Raw genomic sequence first — 25,828 nt, forward strand, 5'->3', positions numbered from 1 at the left:
TGCCACAAGCCATGAGAAAACAGAGGGGGTCAAGATGTGAGCAGAGCATCTGAGCAGGCCTCTTCCAGGGAGCCCCGGAGGAGTGGATTTGGGCTCTGTCCGCAATGACTGAAATCTAAAATTGTGTTACCTCCTTTGGGGCGCAAAGAGCTGTAGTGCTGCCAAGACTTTCCAAAGTGGATGTCGACTGTGAGAGCAGTAATCCCTCTTTTAATGCGGTCTAGAACAGTGAACAAATTCAATTTCCATGGGAGGCTGAGATTTCTGTGATCTCAAATTTTGATGAGCTCCCTTTAAGAGTTAGTTAAAAATTTAGAATCAGGCGCATTTCTGAGCACACACACTCATCCATTTAATGCAATCTTTATTTATTTAAAGCAGCTCTTTATACCATTTCCTCAGCTAATCAGATATATAACCAAAAATGTAGTTCCAAAAATCTGAGAACGCAAATGTCACTTTGAATCAATAAATACTATACAATTTGTTATAGAATGATCTACACACAAAAACTCAAATAAGATATCCTAAGTTCTACAGTATTTGAAAATGATCATTTTCTTTTGCCCTATTCACAAATCTAAAATTATAATATATATCATAATCTTTTTCCAAAAATACTAAAATTTGTTTTCTGCTAGGAATTGCTATGGGCAATATTTCTGGCTCAGCAAAATTCATATGTTGAAACCTATTCTCTCATATGATTGTATTTGGAGGTAAGACCTTTAGGAGGTACATGATTATGAGAGTGAAGCCGCAATAATGGAATCAGAATCCTGATTTTAAAACAACAACAACAACAACAGAAAGTGAGCTCCCTTGCCCCTTCTACCCTGTGAGGACACAATGGGAGACCATTGTCTATGAGCCAGGAAGGAGGCCCTCACCAAATCAGCGAGGGTCTTGATCTTGGACTTCCCAACCTCCAGAACAGTGAGACATACATTCTTGTTGTTTATATGTAATCCAGTCTATGATATTCTGCTATAGCAGCTCAAATGGACTAAGACAGCACTAAAGAAAAAAAATTTCCCAGATAGTAAATGTTCTGTCAATTTTTAGAAATCTAACACTCTGAATAACTTTTGCATCCCTATTTTGCAAGAAAAGAGGCCACAGAAGTAAAGATCCTTCTAGTGAAGTCCCTATGCAAACACACTGTGGGCTGTGAACGACACCGCCTTGCTTCACATCTAGGCAAGTCGCAGGAACACTTTAATAGAAGCGTCACGCAGCACATCAATCACTGCCATGGCGATTTTCTATTAAGATCTGACCTAGAAAAGGCCCTTAATTTTTATTCCTCTACTCTCTATTTTACAATATAATCTTGTAAGAGTATCAAAATATTCTGGAATGCATTTAGGAAAAAACAATCCACCTAAAGAGAAGGAAAAAAATTAAGGACAAACTAGAGAAGAAATTGTTCCCAAAGCAGTTTTTCTGTGGCCTGAAACAGTGTGACCCTACAGCTTAAATTTTCTTTTTACCCAAATATTTTCTACCAATTTCATAAGCCAGTATCCCATTTCCATCTTTCTCAATTACTACTACTTTTTTTTTTTTAATTTCCATACTATTCCCGGCAATAGATGATACTCTTCTTGACCTCATTTCCCAGTAACTCTCCAAACTTTTGTTCATAAGCATTCATTCACTTAATCTATCAACTAGTGTTAAGGTCAGGTTCTTCCAGGCATTGTGCTAGGCACTGGGGGCACTGGGTAAACAAATGGCACAGTCCCTACCTTGGAGAGCTGATGACCACCTTGGGACCACAGCAGAAAAGCACAGACCCCTGACCAAAGCAACACCTTTCATCTCTCTGCCTTGATACTTCCCCTTTCTGGCCATAATCACATAAAGCAGATTCTTATTCCCCCAAAGTTATAAAGCCTGCGTTCCCATCCTCACTGAGACCTTCAGTAAGACCCACCACCAGTTAGGATGCATCTCAGCGCATGTACCAGAACACTCGCCTTATACTGCCTTATACAACTAATGGGGTTTATCAGCTCCTCCTTTTCTATCCAACCTGCCATTCTCCAAAGTGTCTTCTCCAATAACTGATGACTGCTGGGTCTATTCCCTCATTTACCTGAATATTCAGGTACATCTTATAGAGACGTCACAGTATATAAGGAAGAGTATAGGAGGGGAAGTCCCGCAGACCTGGGTCAACTCCTCATGCCACCACTTGTTAATTGTATGGTTTGAAAATATCACTTGAAAACTATTCACATTTGAATTTCTTTTCTGTAACACAGGATAAGCACTTTGCTGGGCTATTTTAAAGATTAAAGATAATTTCTATTAAGAACATGGCACATACAAGTCACTGATAAATTAAAAAATCTACTATTATTATCGATCCATGAAATCTCTTATATGTATGCCATCTCCTGTTGCTCTCTGGTGCTCTTATGTGCTAGTTCTTCCCTGATCAACTAGTATTCTGGGAAAACAAGAGGACCCATCTCTATACCTGTGCCCAATTAACTGCTGGCCACTGTGTCTGGCAAAACCAAGATGCTGCTTCATGAGGGCTACGTTTGTCTTCTTTCATCTTCTATAGAAATTAATTTACATTTCTGAAGTAGAAAACATTCATGGCTTAAAGTATGCTGGGTAGATGGTGATGATACAAAGTACCTGGTCCCCCAAGACGTAACAAGAACAGAACTGAGTTTTTGAGAACCTATCATAGTTCAAAAAGGTAGAACAACAGGACCAAAGAGCTGAGAAGGATTCTGGGTGTACTCACTAACATCTCAAGGAAACAGAGCAAAGTTTATGATCATTCTTCAGGGGTAAAATGGGAAAATAACCATGTACCTTGACTGGCAATATGGATTTTAAAATCCCAGAGAAACAATGAGTCCTACTATGTGGGCAAGAGAGGGTGGGTGGGTGAGAAAGTGAAAGGTGCACAAGATCCTCCATCAGAAGTGGCCTTTATGAGGCATTGACTCATGGGCTAGAGGGCAAGGACTCCATACAATGGATAGAAATCAGAAGACAGTATCCAGACCATGTTCAGCCACTTATTAATCTTCTGACTCAAAGTGAGTCACTCTACCTCTGTGAACTCAGTTTCATAATGTGAAAACAGAAAGGCCCCACCGTTCTACCTGACTCACAGAGTTTGGAGCAGCTAAAATAAAACATATGAAACTGCTCAAGAAGTATAAAATGCTATGCAAATATAATACATCTATAAGTAACCGACCTGAATGCGGAAGGGAAGACATTTCTTACCCATTCCCATGTAGCATTGCTGAAATGCACACAATGTGAGCACCAGACATATCAGTAATCGGCAAAACAAAGGATGAATCTGTTCTTAATTGCCTAGTTTATTTAAATGGCTGCCTGAAAAATAAGAAATTATCATTATTATTTGAGATGGGTTAAACTACTAACCCTCTGAGAATGAGGAACTAATACAGATGAAGAATTCATGCTATCTACTAATTTGTTAATCATTAGTGGAGTGGCAATACCACACTGTGGCTTTATCAATCTGAACAGTTAGTATGAGATTACCTCATATAGGACCATTTTTCTACAACAGAGATGCAACAAGATGCTTTAATAAATGTCTCTGCGTCCACAGAATAGACAACAAGTCAACAAAAGATGAACTGAAGGAATAATTACATATATGCATAATGTAAAAATCTGCAAGTTTTAATTTCACAAGGGAATTAGGAGAACAAATATTCAGCTCGGTTGAGACTTTCCTCTGATCAGTTCATTAAGGTGGCCCATTATTTGTGACCTTCAAAACCACACAGAAATTCTACAAAGAAATATTTATAATTTAAATGATTACCACGAATGATGACCCCTTTCCCCACTACCACAGCTAATAGGTGTCAGCTGGGCACTGGCGTTTTCCAAGGCAACGAATGCATAGTGACTTCTTTACACACAACAGAAAACGAGTATTTGTTGAATGAAGGTGCAGAATACAAATACTCCTCAGGCTCTGAGAATTTCCATATCCACACATTCTTAAATTCCGAATACCTGCTAATCTGAGAATACTTAAAGTGAATTTCTGAAATGAAGGACAAAGTAATAATGAACTGGCCCTTATTTGTAGGGCTTAAAGATGTAATTCAAGAAACTGCTAACTAAAGTGAAGTGTCAATATGAAAGGAGAACATCAGGAAGGCCAGCTGATGTCAGAGGAAAATCAAATGCAGTATATCAGGTGCTTCCCCTCTGACAGAAATGCCCTTGGTGAGGAGGCCACTCCATCAGCAAGGAAAGGATGGGGTCAGGAAGAAGGAGCTTCCGGTCCCAGAATAAACTGAAACTGGAATTTATAAGCTGTTTTCTCTGCTATAATTTTTTTTCTACCAGGCAAGTAAAGAATCTTAATCTCTATTTATCAGCACTTATATGAGAACTTACTAGTCTCCTTATTTGAGCATCTGGTGAAATAGTCAGATGTTTCAAAACAAACATAATAGTGTATACAGGTGTATGTTCTGATCAATCATTAACATAATACTCGTTAATACCTATGTTGGATGCTGTAATATCTATCCAAATGAAGACAGAGGTAGGCCTCCACATAAAAAGACAAGAAAGAGGAGGTGATATAGTACCTCCAAAGTATAGCACTTTCAAAAATCCATCTGAACTAATAAGACTTTGCTATCTAAACGTAGAAGAAACAAAACTGAACTTGACTTTTGTTTCTGTCATGAAAATACATACTAAGGCCAACTAGGTAAGTCTGGTGGGAGACCACCTTTATTAGAATCACCTGAAGCTCACTTGCAAAAATACACATTCTTAGGATCCAGCCCTTAAAATCTGGGGTGGGTTCCAGGAATCTGCATTTTAACAAGCTCATCTCAAACATCCTAAAATCTGAAAAACAATGATACTGGGGTTTTTTTTTAAAGAAAATTAAAACTAGATAACTTTAGGACAGTTATTTCCAGTACTTTTAAATCCAGACACTACAAACAAAATGTAAATTGGAAAGAATATAAGCATATAAATAATGTAGGATATGTAAGTCAATTTAAAAGGTATTGCAATTAAAACCTGATGAATTCATATATTAAAGGGATACTTCCTCATACTAGGAGAAATGATGCTCAGAATGACAGGCTCCTGGAGTGATGCACAGAGGAGGCATGTCCTCATATAAAGACACACAACTTCAAAAATGGTTGGCATGCTCAATTACATTCATGATACAACACAAGAATATGAATATTAACGTCAAAGACAATTCCGTTAAAAAAAGCATAAAGGACATTTTCTTCAAAAGAACAGCAAAGTAAAGCATCCATAAGAGGACCTTAGTCCGCATTGAAGAAGGAAAAATAATAGATCAAGGTGTCAGTCGCTTTCCCCTTACAAAGGAGCAAATCCCAACCAGAGTGATCTATACAAGATTCAGCAAGGAACAATTAAAGAAGCAAACTTTAGACTCCTGCAGAGACACAGTTCAAAACAGTTACTGAAAGGCAAGAAAAATCAAAACAGTGCTCAGATCTCCGCATACCATAAAGGATTCCTCTTTGTCCTATGTTCTGTCAGTTTAGGGGACAACCATCTATTGACATAAAAGTTCTCAAGACGAAATGGATACTTTGAAACAGCTATAGATGTGCTTTAATAAGATACGTGCATTCTTGAAAACAGATAATTTTTATTTTTTGTGAAATGAAATTCATTTTTCAGCAGCATTCTGAAACTATTAACCAGGATGAGGATGATCTAAATCCCCTGTTATTTATACCTTCACATATCTGTAACAGTTTACTCCATCAATTTGACAGCTATGTCAAACTTTTAGATGTTACCATATACCCCTTTGTTCAAATGAGAATTTAAAATAAGTACTGACATTGATTCCTGGGGCTACTATGTGTTGGGGTTGCCAGTGGGGTCTCCTAGTGGTATTGAAGCTATGGCCTTTGGAGGGGGGGAAAACAACTTACAGGTCTAACATATGAGTGCAAAAATCAATTTTACAAGTGCAAGACTGTTAATAGTTCATCTGAAAAACACCCAGGAGTTTTAGTTATCCACAATCTTAAACAGGAGCCAACACAATGAGGCCAAAGTACACATTCCCATCCACTCTGGGCTGCACCAGAAGTGCTGCATCCGCATCAAAGGCAAAACACACACAGGACATGGGCAGCAAGGGCTCAAGTGTGGAGGAAACCTCAGTTTCCTCTCTTTGAAAGGCAAAACTAAACCAGGATGCTCAAACACCACTAAAGAAACTGTTTGACGTACAGCCTGCGGCAGAAAAGATTTAAGGAGCCGAAGTGATTATGTTTAGGTATTTGGAGATCTCTTAAATATAAGTTGCAAATACAGGCATTTTGCCCGTCTTGTTGACCACCATTGGCCCCATTCCCTAAAAACACCTGGCACACGACAAATGCTCAGAAAGACTTGTTGAATGAAAAATGATAAAATAAATGACCTCAGAACATAAAAGAATATACTTCCTCTCTGTGGTGCCAAATGATGAAATGGGCACCAGTGGGTAAAAATTTTAAGAACATATGCTTCAGTTAAACTTTTTAAGAAACCACTTTTTAACAGTTAGAGCTCTCCAAAGATGGAGCAGACTTTGTAAGGGAGTGATATCCTCCTCATTTGGGGGGAGAGAGTGGCAGTGACTGGATAACCATCTGTCAAGGATGCTACAGCAATGAAAACACTGTTTACATCATCGAACACCACCCGGTTTTCATTTTTATCCTAGCTGCCATTTCTACCCAACAAACCTTCTGCTGACATAAAATCATGGAGCTGAAATGAAAAATTTTAAACCATTTTAGGAGTGACTCAACAAAATGTGTAAAGAGTGGTTTCCAAATGCAGGTATGTAAAAACATCTGTAGAGCTTGTCATAAAAACAGACGTCTGAGTCCCACTTGAACTCATTTCTCTAGTCTACTCCATGCCACTGTCTTAGCAATTACCTGCCCTCCTCTGCACCATCACTTTTTCCCTGCCTACTGGATTCTTTGCCATCATCATGCAAACATGTTACTTTCATCTTTAAAAAATACTCTCAGGTGACCCCACTTCCCTCGCCACCTACCACCCAACTTCTCTTCTTCCTTTTAAAGAAAAATTCAGTCTGTATCCATCTGACTGCTGAATTCACCCAAATCAAAGACACCAGTAACCTCCATGTTGCAAAATCCAGGGTGAATTCTCAGTCCCCATGTGAGTTGATCCTTCAGTAACATTTGGCATAGGTGACCACTCCCTCCTTTTGACACACTCCTCCGCTTGCCTTCGAAGACACCACACCCTACTGATTTCTCTGCCATCTCCCTAGTCACTCTGTCATTCTTCGATCTGCCTCTTGATCCTGATTTCCTAACACTACAGTGCTCAAAGTCTCGATATGAAATCATTTTTCTTCTTTGGTTTTCTCCTCCTCAAGCTTGGCTACTTAGTGATTTCACCCTGCGTCATGACTGTACTATTTATACACTTAGTACTGCCCACTGTGCAGCCCAGGCCACTCCACCGAACCCCAAACCCATATTTAAATGTCTCCTTGACATCTCTGATATACAGCTCTGCGGATTCAAACCAAGTTCCCAATATTCCCTATCACAGTGACTAACAGCCTTCCCAGTGTTCAGACAAAATATCATGGAGTCATCCCTAACACCTCTTTCTTCACACCACCTATCCAGTCCATCAAATGCTGTCACTATTTTCAAAACACAGAGAATAAAGTTGGACTTCTAGCTCATATCACGTGGACTCTTAGATATAACACCAAAAGAAAAAGCAATAAGAGAAAAAATAGATAAATCGGATTTCATCAAAGTTAAAAATTGTGCATAAAAGGGCATCAAGGAAGTGAAAAGAATCTAGAGAATGGAAGAAAATATTTGCAAATCATATATCTGATAAGAGTCTACTATCTAGAATATAGAAAGAACTCTTACAACTCAAAAACACACCAAAAAACAAGCATATTTAAAAATGGGCAAAGGACTTGAATAGACAATTCTCCGAAGAAGACGTACAAATGATACATAGGACAGGATACTCAGTGTCATCAGTCAATAGGTAAATGCAAATCAAAACCACAAGGACATGCCACTTCACACCCACTACTATGTTTACAATCAAAATAAATGAAAACTAACAAGTTTTAGTGAGGATGTGGAGAAAACTAGAACCCTTATATATTGCTAGTTGGAATATAAAATGGTTCACATGCTGTCGTAAACAGTTGAGAGTTCTTCAAAAAGTTAAACTTAGAATTACTCTATGACCCCTCAATTCTACTCTCAGGTATCTACCCAAAAAAACTGAAAACAGGTACTCAAAAAGTACATGTATACACATGCTCATACCCATACTCTTCACAACAGCCAAAAGGTGAAAACACCCCAAATGTGCATCAACTAGTGAATGGGTAATCAAGTAGTTTGCAAATTGTAAGCTATACACATATGGTGGAATACTCAAAAACAAAAGGGTTTGGGGGGAGCAAGGGGAAGATTTGGGAGAAAACGCTAAATGGATAAGTGGTTTTACGCTGAAGTGATGAAAATGATTTGAAACTAGATAGAGACGGTGGTTGCAAAATATTATTATGTACTAAATTCAATTTAATGGTTCATTTTAAAATGGTTAATTTTATGTTATGTGAATTGCACTGCAATAAATAGGTTTTTTTTTAATATTTAGAATCCAACCCCTTCACTTATCTCTACTGCTACCATCTTAGTCCAAGACACTATCTTCTCTCACCTAGATTATCACTATCCTACACTGGTCTCCTCTTCCCTTCCTAACCCCTTTGGTTTTTTCCTCAACACAACAGCCAGGATGATATAATTTTATCAGTCAAATCATGTATTTCCTCTGCTGAAAGCCTTCCAATAGCTTTTTACCTCTTTATAGTCAATGCCAGAGTCCTACAAGGCGCCAACTCAATGTGGCCTGTGAACTGCTGCAACCTCATGTAACCTCAGTCCCAACAACTCTGCCCCTTCCTCTCTACACTCCAGTCACACCAGGCTCCTTGCTGCTCCTTCAACAATCCAGACACACTCCTGCCTCAGGGCCCTTGCTCTTGTTGTTTGCTCTATTTTAAATGTTCCTCTCCCAGTTATCGACAGCTCTTGAACCACCTCCAACATCAGTTTACTCAAATGTCTCCTACACAATGATGTCTTCCCTTACCATCCTGTATAAACTGCAGAACATATAACCTCCCTATTTCCCTTCTCTGCTTTATTTTTCTCCATAGCATTTATACCATCTAATATACAGTAAATTTTACTTATTTATTTTGTTTATTATCTACTCCTCATTAGATGCTTAATAGACAACTTATCAGGAAAGAGAGAAAGGAGCTCTCTGATCTTAGAAAGACAGATTTTAAGCCATTCAGGTACTTGCTTGCTAACATGTTTTCATATGTGAATTCTGACTTTTTTTTTTACACAGATCTGGCAGCTAGTTTGTGATAGAACAGACCTCAGCTACTTCAAATTACTAAAGGCTATGTATAACTGCCAAAGATTAAAAAAAAAAAAATTGACCACCCAAACTGGCTTATCTTAGTTTGCAGCATTACATTAAGAAATCTGGACATTAAATATATCAAGATACATTAAAAAATTCTAAGTATTAAATAAAGTCTAAATAATTACAGTAAAAACAGGAATGAAATTTCTTAGTTCTTATATTGGTCATATTATATACTTAATTGTTCTTTAAAAAAACAAAACTGCCACAGGTATTAAAAGAGTTCTCCCCTGAGAATCCACAAGGCTGCATTTCATTTGTAAATCCTGAGAACTGATCAACAACATCCAAGAGAATGATCTCAGTACTCAGTGCCTTTTTCCTGATAGGAAATCAGTCAAGTGCAAGGGCTAACATTATAAACAAGATGTTTATAAACCTATCTTTCAAACATTTTAAAACACAAATTCAATTATCAAAAAATATTGATCAAAATAAAGAATAAGTTAAAACAAAACCCCAGGTTTCATAACAAATTAATACAAGCCTCAAATATAGCAGACCTGCCTAAGATATATATGGCTTCCCAATTCAGTAACCCATGTCATATGAAAATATTCAGTGTTAAAAAAAAAAAAAAAAAAAAGGCAGTGTAGTTGTAGAATCCTACTGAACTAATAAAAAATATTTCAGGACTGTTATCTAAAGATACCATACTACAACTTCCTCTGAGCATGTTAATGCCGACAAGACTCAGTAAGTAAGCTAATCTAAATCAAATTCCATCTAGTTGAAAATAATCATCATGTGCTGCCCAGAGCTGGCAAGTATGAATGAGTTACAGAAAATATTCGCGGTAATTGCAGGTTGCTATTTACGTGCACCAGAATCGGAGGAGTTTAGTTGGTAAGATGTCTAAGCATGCAGACCACCAAGGCAAAACACACGGGAAAATCACTCTTGACGTCCGCACTAAAAACAGCCTAGATCCTCTCTGCACTGTCACAGTGTGGCAGTTGTTTCATAGTGTCAGGTACATGGCTGGTGACAGAATGAAAATTTATGATTGTAGTTATTTTATTTTCAAGTAATGTGCTACCACAAGAGATTTTTCTAGTTCAGTGGAGTGTTAAGTTAAATATCAAGAGCTAAATATTCTTTTCCACAGCCCTAAATTTTTCTGCTTGTAAACAGATATGCACAAAATACTAATGGTGACCATGACTGAAAGTTATTTTTCATTGGGGGGGCTGTACCTTATAGCCACCAATTCTCAAATATGTCTAGTAACACACAAGTCATGGTGTAAAGTGGGGAATAAGGAAGACCAGCTCCAAGATAAACTTGTCACAAGACACCTGTCAGGCTAGCGTCCATTAGCCCCCACTCTCCCCAGCCTTATACCATTAATGGGTTTTTATCACCACCATCATCGGAAATAATTAGAAATCAGGAAACCTGGGTTCTAATTCCCGGTCTGTAGCTAACAATCTAAAGAGCTGTATAATCATGGGAAAAGCCTATAATCTCTCTGAGCTACGATTTACTTATGTATAAAATCAAGGGGTTGGCAATAAATGCTTAAAATTGATCCTAACTTATAAAGGTAAGCACAGAAAAATACCACAGGATAAAAAAAGGCATGTTTTTCACCTGAGGGGAAACAGGAAAATGGAAAACATTATAAAATTAAATGGTAGTGAGGATGTAGAAAAGAGCTAACACACTTTAGCCCTGTAAAGACGAGTCCCACAAAAATGCGAAGAAAAATACTGACATACTCTGCATTCCTTTTGGCCTAGTAATCCTATTGTTGAACACAAATCCCTGAAGAAAATATCCCTAAAGAAAAATCAAAGTCTTCTATAAAATAATCTCCATAGCAGCATTATATGTAAGAGAGAAAAACTGGAAACAACCTGTAAGTACAAAAATAGAGGCACAGTTAAGCAAAATCTGGTTTTTCTAACAAAATGGAACGAAGGCCTCCACAGCCATTTTTTACATACTGAACGATTTTCAAAAGAGTGGAAATATTCAACATGATATAACAAGAAACGTAAAGGTTCACCACAAAATACACTTGCCGTCCTCTGGATTTTACAAAAACCATACTGATGAAAACCAGAAGAGAAAGTAGAAGGATAGAGCTGGTTCCCTGGGTCCATTCTTTCTATAAAAGTCATTACAACGGCAAAAAAATAAGAAGGGGGTGGGGAGAAAGGAATGTTTTCTGAACTACAGTCCTGCTTTTACATGTCTTCTACACACCTTTTCTAACACAACTAATACCCCTTAATCTCCATCTAATGCTGAATATTTTTCAAGCACCTTCACAAAGATCGTTACTGAATTTTCTGAAAAATGATCAGCATTCGTGGCATCTATAAGCCAAAATGTTAAACTTCCGTACACGGTCTAGTGCACCAGGGATGTATCCTATGAAGCCACAGCATAGTATCGTTGGACCACTGTCCTCCACTCCCCAACCGCCAATGGGAAATTAAAGGAAGCATCAAGAGTTAATATAACTTCAACAGAACTCTTGACTCTAAAGTCAACCTTAAAATGGGAGGACTTACCATGAGGCTAATGCCCTGGAAACGGTTGCATATTTCTTAGGTGCAATTATCTCTTTCCTTAAACAATATAAGTCACAAAACCATGGCAAAAGTGATCACTCTGGCTGGCCGAGCGGTAGATCCCTTTCAGCTTTAGAGTATATAAGGTAAATGGACTTGCTGCTGCCCACAATATACATGAACACAATTACGACAGTGTATAGATGCACCTTCGGATTATCTTCCCACTAAAAACTACCATAAGATAAAAAAGGCAAAAACCTAGAATTTTTTAAGTAATGATTCTCCAAAAGAAATCTAACCAGTGAGAACACTCGTAAAAAGGAATGTCAATGTGTCGCAAAAGCCTAAGGAAGGTTTCCTTTCTTCTAAAAAACTTTTTTTTCTATGAGTCAGTATTTTGAAGTTTATGTTTTAAGCTTTAAGATACTAGTATCCTTTAACATATTCTATGAGTGAAAAAGGAAAAAGAGTAATAAATGTGTCATGAGAGAAATCGTTTTTTTAAAAGGCTTTAAAAACAGAAGTGGTAAACACTGGGCGCACCCAAACCATAGAAATTCTACCAGAGACTCTCATACACACTTCTCTCGGTGATGGCTGGAGCACAGAGTCAAAAGTATTTTCAATCTTTCACATTTAGAACTCAAGAAAAATTCCAAGTGTACAGATTATACTAAAAAGATGCTGGCAAGCAGCTATGGCCAATTTCTACTGTCACCAGCATTATCTAATAATGAGAAAACAGGCTTTCATTTCTGAAGCTGTTTAACATGCCAATGCATTTAATCTTAAATCAATGGTTTCTAGTGACAGACCATATGTTTATTTGCAACCAATACATTCAAGCTCTTAGGAAAAGAGATTAGAAGGAATTAGCCATTTAAACATGAATCTAAAAAGTAAACTGCAAAAATGCAACAAATTCCACTGACATTTTTGTATCCGCCTGAATTATCCCTACAACATCGAATCAATATATTTTTTTCAGCATTCAAATAATATTTACAGGTCACACGGTTCCCAGGATGCCACAAAATAATTTACAGATTTCAAGAAAATGACAGGAGCAAAAGAACTCCAAGACTCACATTAAGCCAAACTAAATCTATACACTCTGGTTTGAATTAAGCCTCTATTTTGTCAACCATTACCCACTAGATGAGATAGCAATTCAGTACTGAGACAGACTGATTTAATATTTACTCATTAAAATACCATGTAATGAGGCAGGGACAGGAAGATGTCTTTAAAAAAAAATCAACTTCACAAAGATCACAGAGGTGTGAGCAAATCACGATTAGAATAGAAATGAAAATAAAATGATAACCTGCACCAAGGAACCTCAGCAGCTAAGAGGCCATTTGCATTTAAAAGTCCTCTGTCTACGGTATTCTTAAGTACTGTACCACTAAGGTTTGTCAGGGCTGCAGAGACACTTCAATTAAGGTTGTGTGGTAGAGCCCTGTGTAAATTAATTAGTTGAGGTTGCACAGATTTTCTAAAAGCAGCTCTCTAAAACAACCTCAGAGATATGCACGATTTGTGGGGATTTAGAATTTAAATACAACTTACTAATCAATTCTTCTTGCTTTCACATTTCAATGGCATTTTGTATGATGATAAATAAGTCCATGAAAATTCAACTGACCAAACTTTTATTTGATTTCAATTAGAGATAAACCGGGGGGAGGGGTTCAATTTTGCTTCTCACACTCAAGTTTTATTTCAGGTTTTATCTAGACTTCACTGCAAGAGTTTTCCTATGATAACTATAATGAACTTGATCCATATTTAAATAGGAAATGAGTCTATATTTGAAATTCACATATGCTACAACCAAATTAGCTATCTAGTAACTTCTATAAACAATGTCATAACAAAAATACACATTTCATGCTCCTGCCTCAAGACTTTACCTGCTAAATCTGTTCATTATAATTTAGCTAAATACTGTAAAGTTTCACATTTTGCCAAAGATAATATTATAGTAATTTCTTTAATTCAAAATACTAAGCGGATTTTTGCTGTAAATAATTTTTAAGACCATTAGAATCAGATGTTTGGTAAATATTATTCTGTGAAATAAGTAAAATATATGCACAAAAGTAAAGTTTAGTGATGTAATGGTTTCCACCATAATTTAAAAATTGAAGAAATATGAAGTTTTCAAGAGATCAGGAGTCTTCCAATACTGTACATGAAAGATTCATGAGCTCTTCTGTAATCTTAAAATGAGGTCCCTACAGTCTCATTATAGTGATTGTGAAAAATTCATACTTGTTATACAATAGAGTTGGTTTAGAGACTTTTTCGTGGCTAATTTATTTCAAGAGTATAGACACTGTATGTACAAATATATATTTGGAGACAGTACCATTGAGAAGAGGCTGTCCTTCATGCACATCCTGGGGTAAGACTGCACTGTAAACATCTTCAGGAAATCCAGTCTTGCATAACTCGATCTCACCAGAAGCCTCTACAGATGCCTGCAACACAAGAAAAAAATGTGTCCAATGATTGCTACCTCCTTCAACATTCCACGTGGCCTAACGCCTCATGTACAAACAACCCCTTTGTTTCTGAATGGTTACAATTAAAATGCAGAGGGCAAAGGGTTAATCTTTTTGATAACTGGAGTAGAAGAAACAAATACCGCTCATCTTGTCCAGTAAAATATAAATAATACACATTCCAGGTTCTTTTAAGAACTCAATTATTCCCATTAAAACAGTCACTGTGACCAAAGAACTAGCAAGTGGACCTGCGGGCGGGGACAGCCAAAGTCAGCATGACTAACTGAACTTTTCAAGAAAAATGTATACATCCAAGTACACAGACTTCTATATTCTCATCTAATTCTCTGACTATGAAGTTTGTTTCACTATTTACTGTGATAATCAAAAAATAAAATTGCAAAATATTTACTGCAGGATATAGAGTATTTTATACCAAATTAAAAAAATCCCAATTGTGTGTGTGTGTTTGAAGGGCTGGGATACATTAAAAATATAAATAAAGAGTAATACAAGTATGTTTCTTTTTTAGACTTAAAACTACAAAGTGACCTCCTCTTGCCATCTTCCTCTCTGTTATCACACACGCAGTTAACTACTCGGTGTGTTTAAACTCCATCATACCAAGTGCTTTCCCCTAGCAATACAGCTTAGTTTCAGCACTTCTTCCTGCCCCCAGACGTCATCACAGGACAACCAGGCCTCAGAAGTCGTGCAGCATCTGCACTAGTGATGGGGCCTTTACCCTGCACTGAGGAGGCCCCGAATCCAGGAGGAGGAGAGCGGATAGAGGCCCCAGGAGGGGGGATCTCGGTAGCAGTAGCGGCCGGGCCAGCACTAGCGTCGGCACTGGGGAGACTTGGACACTGGGAGGAAGGAGAAAGGGAGGCCCAGAAACAGAGAGACCTCAAAGCCGTTGTCTGAGTGAAGTAACACAGTGCAGCTTCACAATTAAAGGACTACCTGGGTTATGCATGTGAACTTTTGCTAATATTAAAGTGGCAAAAATCCAGACTAATCTAATATTCTAACTGAATTCTCATTCAATATTCTGCTCTTTTCAGATATAAGAAAATAAAAAAGTACATCTGAACTCTGTTAAATATATCACACAGTATTTAATCTCAAAAAAGCATTAGGAGTAACAGCAAGATAACAGTTCAGACCCACCAAATTAGCAGAAAGGTTTAAATCTATTACGTGAAAGAAAGGATTTTGAGCAAGTCAGTGATACAAAACAACCAACCCCTTTACACTGGTGTTAGTTGAAATTGGTACAGTCACACTAGAGTGTGATTTGGGGAATTCTAGTAAAGGTGAATGTGGACATAACCTACATGGTAGATATATTCCTAGGGAAACTCTCCCATGGGTGTTCCAGACTACCAAAACACCCAGCAGGAGGGGAATAAATTCTCAAATTTATAAATTTTCAAATAGCCAAAAGAAGGAATGCTCCTCAGAAGCACCAAAATGGAAGACTCAGAACTATACTTATCCACAAGGTTATATCTCAAAACAGACAAAAAGTCAGTTTCTTTAACTTCCATGGAAGACTGAAAGAGAAATTTAATTATAAATCAACCTTGGGATGACTATTACTTTTAGTAAGTTCAGAAATCTATTTATGCAACATTCCAAATTCTAACTGGAGACAAAGCATACTGTCATATTAATCTTGCCAAAACAAAAAGAAGCATGACTGATGACTCCATTTTTATATATAATGTTTAAATACAAAGATAACATAATGTATTGACACATATATAGTAAGAATATAAAAATGTACAAGGTAGTGACAAACACTAAATTTAAGATAGTGGACACCCCAGAGGAGGCAAGAAAGGAAAGGCACCGGGAAGGATCATACAGGTGACTTTGATTTTATTTGTAATAATTCATTTCTTTCAAAAAAAATCTAAAGCAAACAGGGTAAAATGTAAAGATGTACGTAAGCACATGGGTGCAAATTATATTAATCTCTATGTATTCTGTATGTTGTACATATTTCATAATAAGATAACATATTAGGGACTAACTGAGAAGGAAGAAGTTGGGCTTCCAGCACCTCTCAGTTTGGTGCACTAGGTGATATTTTGATAGTTAGCAGCCCTAAATATCTAGACACTTATCCTGGGCCTGGCACAGAGCAAGCACACAGACAGTGAAAGCTTTTGCTCTTAGCAAATGGAAACAGATAAAGGGAGCTCACCAGTTCTCCTTATAAAATGGGCCAATGTGTTGTAACTCTGTGTCCATTAATGGGTAGGGGTCTGCCTCTTCACCTCCAGTCCAGGCTTCTACAGAGCGAAGCAGTGGCAGGGTTCCAACCCAGGGGGGCAGATGGGAACAAAGCTTGGCAGGGGCAACAGGCCAAAGGCAAACAATGGAAAACACAGAGTAAGCAGGAGTCACAGTCCAACTTGGGCATTTGGGTTAGATCAGCACCCAGTGATCAATGAAGTCCAAAGACTAGAGGAAGACTGTAATCTTTCCTCATTTTTACTTTTTTTTTCTTTTGTAATCCTTACCTGCGGATACGTTTTTATTGATTTTAGAGAGAGAGGAAGGGATAGGGAGAGAGAAAGAAACATCAATGTGAGAGAGAGAAATACCGATCAGTTGCCTTCCTTACGCACCCAGACCGGGGATCAAACCTGCAACCTGGGTATGTGCCCTGACAGTAAATCGAACACACGACCTTTCCGTGTATGGGACCACGCTCAGCCAAAGGAGCCATACCACCAGCCATGGCTCTTTTTTCCTCATATTTTAAAATAATTTATTAAATTGAGCTATATACATCACTTTTTAAAAGTTGAGATATCACTGCCATATAACATTATATTAGTTTCAGGTGTACAATTTAATGATTTGATATTTGTGTATATTGGGAAATAATCACCATAGGAGGTCTAGTTAACATGGTCACAGTACACAGTGATCTTTAAATGCACTGCTACTATCTTGTTTTCCAGTGGAGCTGCCCTAAGGGAGGGGAACAAGCAGTTCCTCATCCAAACCCACAGGGACAGGATTTCAAGGCCACATCGAGTCCATCAGCAATACTGTAAATGTTCACTTCTGAGTATCTGTCTCCCCCTTATTTCAGAAAAGGGAACTTCTGTCCTTAAATTTAATGCTACTCTTTACTCGAGCTCTCTGCTCACTGTCCTCCCCCAGGAATGGGCACCTATCTGCATATAGTGGCTGTGAGAATTCCTGAAACCACGTGTGTAAAGCACATCTCTAACACGTGCCCTCCGCCAGCAAGAAACACCCACGGGAGTCTCGTGTTACACTTTATGAGATTTTCGTATTTGTTCTGAACAGCGGAACCTTTCCTAAATTCTTCTTCCCCACGACGAAATGGATCCACAGGAATAACATGCTGTTCTTAATCTAAAATAGATTTCCTTAAAAAGTGGCTCCATAAAATGATTAAAACATATACTTCTCCCTATTAAGTATTAATTTTCCCTCTTAACATTCAATCCAAACATAACAAAATTAACATGTTCAAAAAAGAAAAAAAAGAAGGACCGAAATGAATACAATCTCAAAACTGGAGACACTGCAGGCTCCCTTCGTGCCTAGCATTGTGCTGGTGCATCGAATCTCACTTAATGCTCCCGGCAGGCACTAGGCCTGAGGCTGTGGGAGACCACAGAGCCAGTGACATGATCCGCCCAAGGAGACTGAGTCCATTTGTAAAGTCTCTGGTGCCAGCAGCTTTTTGGACACTGAGATCTCTCTAGTCTAACCTACAGCTAATGCTTGAATGTTTTCCAACAGTGGTTCTCAGCCCAATGTGGAGATGCCCCTCAGGGGATACCTGGCAATGTTTGGACACATTTTTGGTTGCTGAAGACCGGGAGGGAGGGGTGCTATTGGCTTCTAGTGGCTAGAGGTCAGGAAAGCTCCCAACCATCACACACTGCACAAGATGGCCCACCAGAGAGAATTATCAAGACCCAAATGTCAATAGGGTCATGAAAAAGGGGTGTCCTCCTACGCTTTGACACCTCCAGTGGTGGGAAGCTCACTCCCTCTTCAAATAGCCCACTAGACTCTTATTAGAACACCCTCCTTTCAGAAAGCCAAACCTAGCACGTGAGGCTTCCCCCAACATTAACTGACAACTCTGCCAGGCCTAAGACGAGACCCTGAAAATTAGAATGAGAGAGAACCATCCCCTCAACAAGCTCCCTGCCGTGTAAGCCTGAGGTTGTGAATCACATGCGCTTTCTTGATATCTGAATAACGCAGGGGTCAGCAAATGTTTTCTGTAAAAGGGCCAAACAGTAAATATTTGAGGTTTTGCAGGCCATCGGATTTCTGTTGAAACTATTCAACTCTGCTGATGTAGTCAAAAGCAGTCATAGACAATTGGAAATAAATGAACATGGCGCTGTTCATTCTAATAAAACTCTATTTTTGGACACCCAAATCTAAATTTCATCTAATTCTGAGTGTCAAAACACATTGTTCTTCTCTCAATTATTTTTAAGAGCATTTAAAAATGTGAAAAACACTTGGCCATACAAAAACAAGCACCAGAGCTGTAGTGTTCAGATCCCTGAAAGAGTGTGTTAAGTTTTATAAAATACTGCTATCTCCCTTAGTTCTCACAATCGCCCCCTGAGCAGGGAAATTATCCCCGTTTTACAAGGGAGCAAAGAGGTTCTCACTTCGTGATAAATACCCAAGCCCTCACATCCCGGAGGAGGAGGCAAGATTCTAACCCTACAGTCTTTCCAAGTACAACAAATAATTACAGTTCTTTCAAGAAACATTTACTGAGTGTCCATTTGCCACTGGAAACAGAAGACACCAGCCCTGCCCTTAAGAAGTTCAAGGCATAATGTGGGAGCAAAATAAAGAAGTTACTGATTGCAACGGAAAGTGTTGACTGGGAAGTAAAGATATGCAGAGGGCATAGGAGAGCCCAGGACAGGGGTCTGGGGGCCTCGCAAGCAAAGCCCAGGCATAGCCAGGCGGCGGGGGGTGGCGAGAAGCCGTCCCAGGCAGCCACTGACTGAGCTAGAACAAGGCAGCGAGAAACAGCATACCGCCTGGGGAATTACAATGAGTTCAGTGTCACTGGAGTCCAAGCAGCAAGGCAGAAAGTCAAAAGTTGAGGCTGGAGAGTTAGACCCGTTTAGATCATAGATGGTTGGGGGCCCGGGGTTACCCTGTTGGCTTGGGGTGGGGGCAGGCACAGATTTTAAGCAGAGGCAGATTGTGTTTGATAGAGAATTCTCTGATGCTTGGTGGGAAACGTGGCGGGGGGGGGTTGAGGGGGGACAAGTGACAGCTGGAAGACAAGTTAGGACACAGACACTTGAATCAGGCAGGGGCTACAGGAATGAAAAAGGGGCAGATTGTATCAACATGCAGACAGTTAAAAATGATAGGGCTCAGTGAGGACAGGGACTCACAGCCAAAGGAGGGAGGGAGGAAATGATGCCCTCCCACGTTTCCAGCTGAGTGACTGTGGACATGGGTGGCACAAAATAAGAAAGATAATCGCAAAATTATTACATCAGGAACAAAATGCTAAAGAAGCAGAAAGAATGGGATGGTAAATTTGCCTGTAGAAACCAAAGACTCCATAGCTGAAGTGGCATTTGGGCTCTGTCCTTAAAGATGATGAAAAATTTGCCAGGAGAAAGGAGAGGAAGTAGAAAAGGGCATTCATTTCAGGCGAGAGGTGCAGCACGGACAAAGGCCCTGTTGATTTAGGTTGAGCTTGAGCTTGTAGTCAACCCAAACAACCCTGATCTTTTATTCCAGGCAACTGCTAAGTCATAGCTTCCAGTATCTTTGCTGCTGATTTGGGGCCCCAGGGAACCATTTACATCAAACCTGCAAGGTTTGATCTCAATAAACTAATAATTCCATCTAGATTTAGTCATTCCTCCTGACTTTCTGTATCAAGAAAGTCTAATGAGGCACCCCAATGTCTTCATAAAGATGCTACTAAGATACTAAAGACAGGGCATGACACATACCCAGACATCACCCTCCACAGGGACTCTGGAACCAAAAGCCAGGATCTGGAAGGACAGCTGTGGAAGTACAGAATTTCAACATGTGAGACCACATGAGTTTGCCTCCCACCCAATCACTTACTATCCGTGAGACCACAAGAGAAGTCACAGTTTCCCCATCTGCACAAAATATATAAGGATAGCAACTATCTATAGGGCAGGTATGGGGAGTAAATGAGAGCACATGTGTAAAGCACTTAGAATAGTGTCTGGCTCATGCTTATTCAATGTATTAGCCATGAGCAATAGTAGTATTAATTTCTTTGTAACATGAATCTAACTCGTAGTACATCTGTCCTACAGCCCATTTAGCTTCCAAACTTGCTCAGTATAGCAAGAAATCTAGGATATTTGTCTAAAATACAGATTCCTAGATTCCAACTCAAGGTTCACTAAAATAGAATCTCAAGACATGCGAATAAATCAGTATATTTATCAAGTGGCCACACATCCACCCTGTATCTCCATCTCTGAAAGCTTTCTGAATTCTGAATTTGGCATATCTATCTTTCATCCTAGTCTTCAGGCCTAATAACTTAGCAACAACAAAAAGGAGTAACGAAGCAATTATTCTTTCTGCTCTCAACGAGTTCATGCTGTCTCCTAGTTACTGTGTACACCTGAAAGTTGAAACCACAAGCCATCCTTCCATAATTACTAGTAGGAGAATTTTGCCCCACATCAGCATGGGGGTATTTTTTTATTTGAAAACCACTCCTCTTTGATTTTTTTGTTTTTAATTGGAACATATCTCATCCCCAGTCCTTTAGTAATTCTCCTCTTCTCCACAATTCTGCAAAGATTACAAGCAGCCAGCAAGTGCTCTCGGCCCATCAGGAAGAAATTCATGCTGGCCAGAGGATCTGAACTCATTTAGTGCCGCTCTGCGCTCTCACACAATCAGCTCACCTATCTTGAGTTTCAATTTCCTCTTACAAGTATTTGCTCTACTCTTCCCGGGCTTAAGATCGACCTTCTTGTCTAAGAAGGACGGAAGTGTAATAGGAGTTGAGGAGTTCTGCTTGACTGTTAGTATTAGTCTATCTGTTCCAGTTCTGAACTCAAAGCAACATCGCTTTTGGTTCTCATTAAAATTTTTCCATAGACTGAATACCGTGAGCTTCAGAGCCCCGAGACCACTACTTTTTTAGGTTTCCATTATCATGATCCTTTTTTTACAATCATCCTTGATCACTGGCTCTGCTTTCCAATTTCCCCCAAGTCACTCCTAAATCCAAGCTCTTAAATATTCCATTGAAGCCTCAATGGTCTCTTCAATCTCTGCGTCTCTCTGTCTTCTTCCTGATCAGTATCATTTATGACTATTGGCTAAAAATTGCACATCTGAAAGCAGCCCAAACCTAATATAATCTTTTCTTTCTGGCTCTGACGATTGCCTAACTAAAACCTAGGCTCTGCTGGTTACCATAAACTCTTTAATTTAATCAATTGGGTGTTTTCCCTCCAAGTATTGATTTCTTCCTTTTTTCCTTCCAGGTATTCTGTGGTCAGAATATAGTAAAAATTAGAGTACTGTGAAGTACGTTATCAAATACAGTCAACAAAGCTGAAAATCTTCTTATGTTTATTCCCCTCATTCTTTATGGATATAAAGGTACTAATGTGTTGTAGTGGCTCTGGAGAAAACCTGATTAGGTTTAAATCCTGTCTACAATCCCCACTACCTGTGTGACCTTGATAAGCTATGTAACTTATAGCTTATCAGTGCCTCAGCTTCTTCTTCAATAATAATAATAATAATTAATAGAGTATCAGCCTCATAGGACTTGCTGTGAAGCATATGAAAGGCTTAAAAATAACACCTGATTCACCACAATGCAATGGTTAGCTATTATTACAATATTGTTGTTTTTGTTGTGGAGACTTTTTATCTCTTTGCTAAATGAGTACCTGATCAATATTTTTAAAATATTTTTATTGGCTTCAGAGAGAGGAAGGGAGAGGGAGAGAGATAGAAAAACATCAATGATAAGAGAGAATCATTGATGGGCTGCCTCCTGCCCTCCCCCTACTGGAAATCAAGTCCACAACCGGGAATTGAACTGTGACCTCCTGGTTCATGGGCCAATACTCAACTCCTGAGCCACAGCAACCAGGCCTGATAAATTTTTTTAAAAGAATTTTGTGAAGGGGAAATACTGAAAAGAAACCAATAAAAATTCATTCACAAACATGTACAAAGGAAAACAAGTGGAATTCCCTTCATCATATGAGATTTGTGGGGTAGGAGTGGGTAGTGGTGGTAGAGGAAGTGGGGACAACTATGGTAATACTTTTACTATGTGGTTACATCTTCCAAAAGATATAAGCGTATATAAACAATTAATGAAGACATGTTTAAAGCGGTTAGTGGGGTACATGGTAATAAAATAATAAAACTGTTCAAGACCAGTTCTGCATGACTAATATTTTTGTTTTTTAATCCAATTTATAACCATTCAGTTACATTTGCCAGATCCTCTACATTTCACAGGATTCTATCCATGATGTTGGAGGCTATGTTAAGGAGATTATTCAAGAGCTACTGCCACCCTCTTTAAAGATTATTCTCTGTGTCAGTCATGCCATTGATGACACTTTGAATTTCATATCCTTGGAAACATGCTTAAAATGTGCAGAAGTTTAACCCTGGATATTTATTTATTATTATTTATTTATTTATTTTTATTTATTTATTTATTTATTTATTTATTTATTGTCACATACTGTTCTGGAGGGACAGCACAGCATTTCAAACAGGTGCTTTAATGCTTTCTTGCCTTCATGATACAACCTAGACCAGCTTAAGTGCAAAGAATACCTGATGAAGGCACACACTGTCTGTCCCCTGTAACCCACCTAGAGATTTCCATCTTCACTTCAGTTGTATTATTCGTGTAGGCCCTTGACTATTTCTAGTATCAGTACAGTTATTTTTTTTTCTTTTAACCAAATAATGACAAAGAGAATTGTCAAATAATAGCATCAATACTGGCCCAGGAACCTGACAACTCTGCTGAAATGAACTCTGAGTTAGAAGACAGCACCACAATATAACAGAGCTTGATAGACAAAAATCTGAGTTACACATACAAAATGCGGTTTAGAGCATCACCTTCCAGGATTTGAACCTATCAATGCTTAGGACCACATACAAACCAACATCACGTGGAATCCAGAGATCCATTCAATCCCCTACACCCTCAGCTTCCTACACACCAAGACCTCCTAGAGTGAAGCCCCAGAGCACAGACAGTTTACCTAGAAGTGTCCGGGATGCTTGATGTCATGAAGAGCACCTCCACACCTACAGACTGACTTGGCTTGTAAAAGTATAACACTACCATGAGACAGTGGCTCAGGCAGATATGTGATTAAACTGCACTATTAGTTCCAGAAAGTGTCTAAGGCGATTCCAGTAGAGATGGACAATCCTGGTTTAGACTGATTTTGTCCGATCAACTCATTACACTCACCAGAGATTGCAACATTCAATATATAAAATTTTACAGTACTTAACATCAGACTGTATTTATAACCAACTTGGGAATTCATTTAACTAAATACCTGAATATCAGTGATTGCTAATATTTGCTGAGGGCTTTCCATGTGCCAGGAACTGTGTGGTACAATGCTTTCCATGCATTATATCTGAACAAACCTCACAGCAGCCCAATGAGGTATTAATATTAGTGCTATTTTGCAGCAAGGAAGAAAAGGGAAATGCAATGGCCCTAGGTCATGTAGCTGTAGCTAGTCAACTTAGGGATATTTAAACCAGCACTGAATGTCTTTGGGGACCACCCTTCACCACTGCCCAGTCACCAATAAAAACGATCTAGAAGCATCCAAATACACCAACATATATCTAAAAGGCTAAAGGCTAGAAACTGTCTTATGTAAATTAAGACCAGTGACAAATTTACCTACTGCCACTGTGAATTTTTTTCTAAAACATACTTTTCACATATGATATATAATAAATATGTCAATGAAATAATTTCAATGTTTCTGTTCACTATGGAAAAAAATTGAGAGAAAAAGACATCAAGTTAAACTTTCATGAACATCTTGTTTTTAAAGCCCCCATCCCCAAACTAAAGTAGACATGGAGTATATTAATTTTCAGTAGGTGATATTGATGAGGGAACAATTACAGTCTGTGACAGGCTGCATTAATTTGCTCTCATCCAGACTGCCTTGTATTTATGTACAATTAGGTCTGTTTCGTAAAACCTAGAGCATGGTTTCGCTTTTTAAAAATGGTTACAGACCTTTATAGTCCCCATAACTCTGATTTAATTCAAATAGCTGGCCACGGTGATGATTCATCTAATTTTGAGAGCTTGATAAAATAAACTCAACCCAATTATACTATTGTTCTTGTGATAAAACAACATTCACAGTACAGCCTCCAGAAATGTGCTACAGTGAAAAGAGAGCACTGTCAATAACATCACAGTTCAAAGCCATTCCTGAGCTTGTTCCGGAAGCAGCACCCTGTCCGGTGAAGTTCTAATAGGTTAAGCAACAAAGAAGCAGACGCACAGGCCCTGCATGCTAACTCAGAGGTGAGAGCTAATATTGTCAGTTCCAGTTTCAACTCAGGGGTGAAAACTCGCATTTTTCCCCCACCCATGATTTAAGCCAGGCATTTGGACAGTTCCACGGTGCAACCTGTAGAGGGGGAATGCTTCTCCCCTCCTGAAGCTCCTTCCAAGTGCAAGGAACTCTGCTAACTCCAACATTCCTACCTCTTTCCACTCAATCAATCAGTCATACCCTGAATGGCAGTTCTCAAAGTGTGGTCTGATCCTTCAAGAGAATCTGAAAGGCAAAACTATTTTCATAATATAATATTACTTGCCTTTTCACTCTCATTCTCTCACAAGTGTAAAGTGGCATTTTCCAGAGGCTACATGATGTGCAATACCTTAACACAGTAAATACAGCAGCAGATCTGGGGAGCCAACTGTCTTCTATTAAGCCAGACATTAAGGAGATTTGCAAAAATATAAAAGCACAATGCTACTCTTCCCACTAATTTCATTTTCCTGTTTTGGAAAATACAGTTATTGTTCATAAACACTGGGATTTGTGTTACATATATAATTGGTTTAATATTTTTAAGTGAATTAAATAAATATTATATAATTTTCTCAGCTTAATGTCT

At 38.6% G+C, this 25,828-nt stretch overlaps 1 protein-coding gene across 1 annotated transcript in view; it reads right to left on the bottom strand.

Annotated features, from left to right (window-relative positions):
- The window catches only part of CDH2 (cadherin 2), a 207,880-nt gene that overhangs the window by 164,969 nt on the left and 17,083 nt on the right, over nucleotides 1-25,828 (bottom strand). The window contains exon 2 of the mRNA XM_087819025.1: nucleotides 14,464-14,575. Within this exon, the coding sequence (XP_087675151.1) occupies nucleotides 14,464-14,575 (112 nt within the window). The remainder of the gene's footprint in view (nucleotides 1-14,463; nucleotides 14,576-25,828) is intronic.

Source organism: Miniopterus natalensis, chromosome 7, assembly GCF_054644295.1.
Source record: "Miniopterus natalensis isolate mMinNat1 chromosome 7, mMinNat1.hap1, whole genome shotgun sequence".
Lineage (NCBI taxonomy): Eukaryota > Metazoa > Chordata > Mammalia > Chiroptera > Miniopteridae > Miniopterus > Miniopterus natalensis.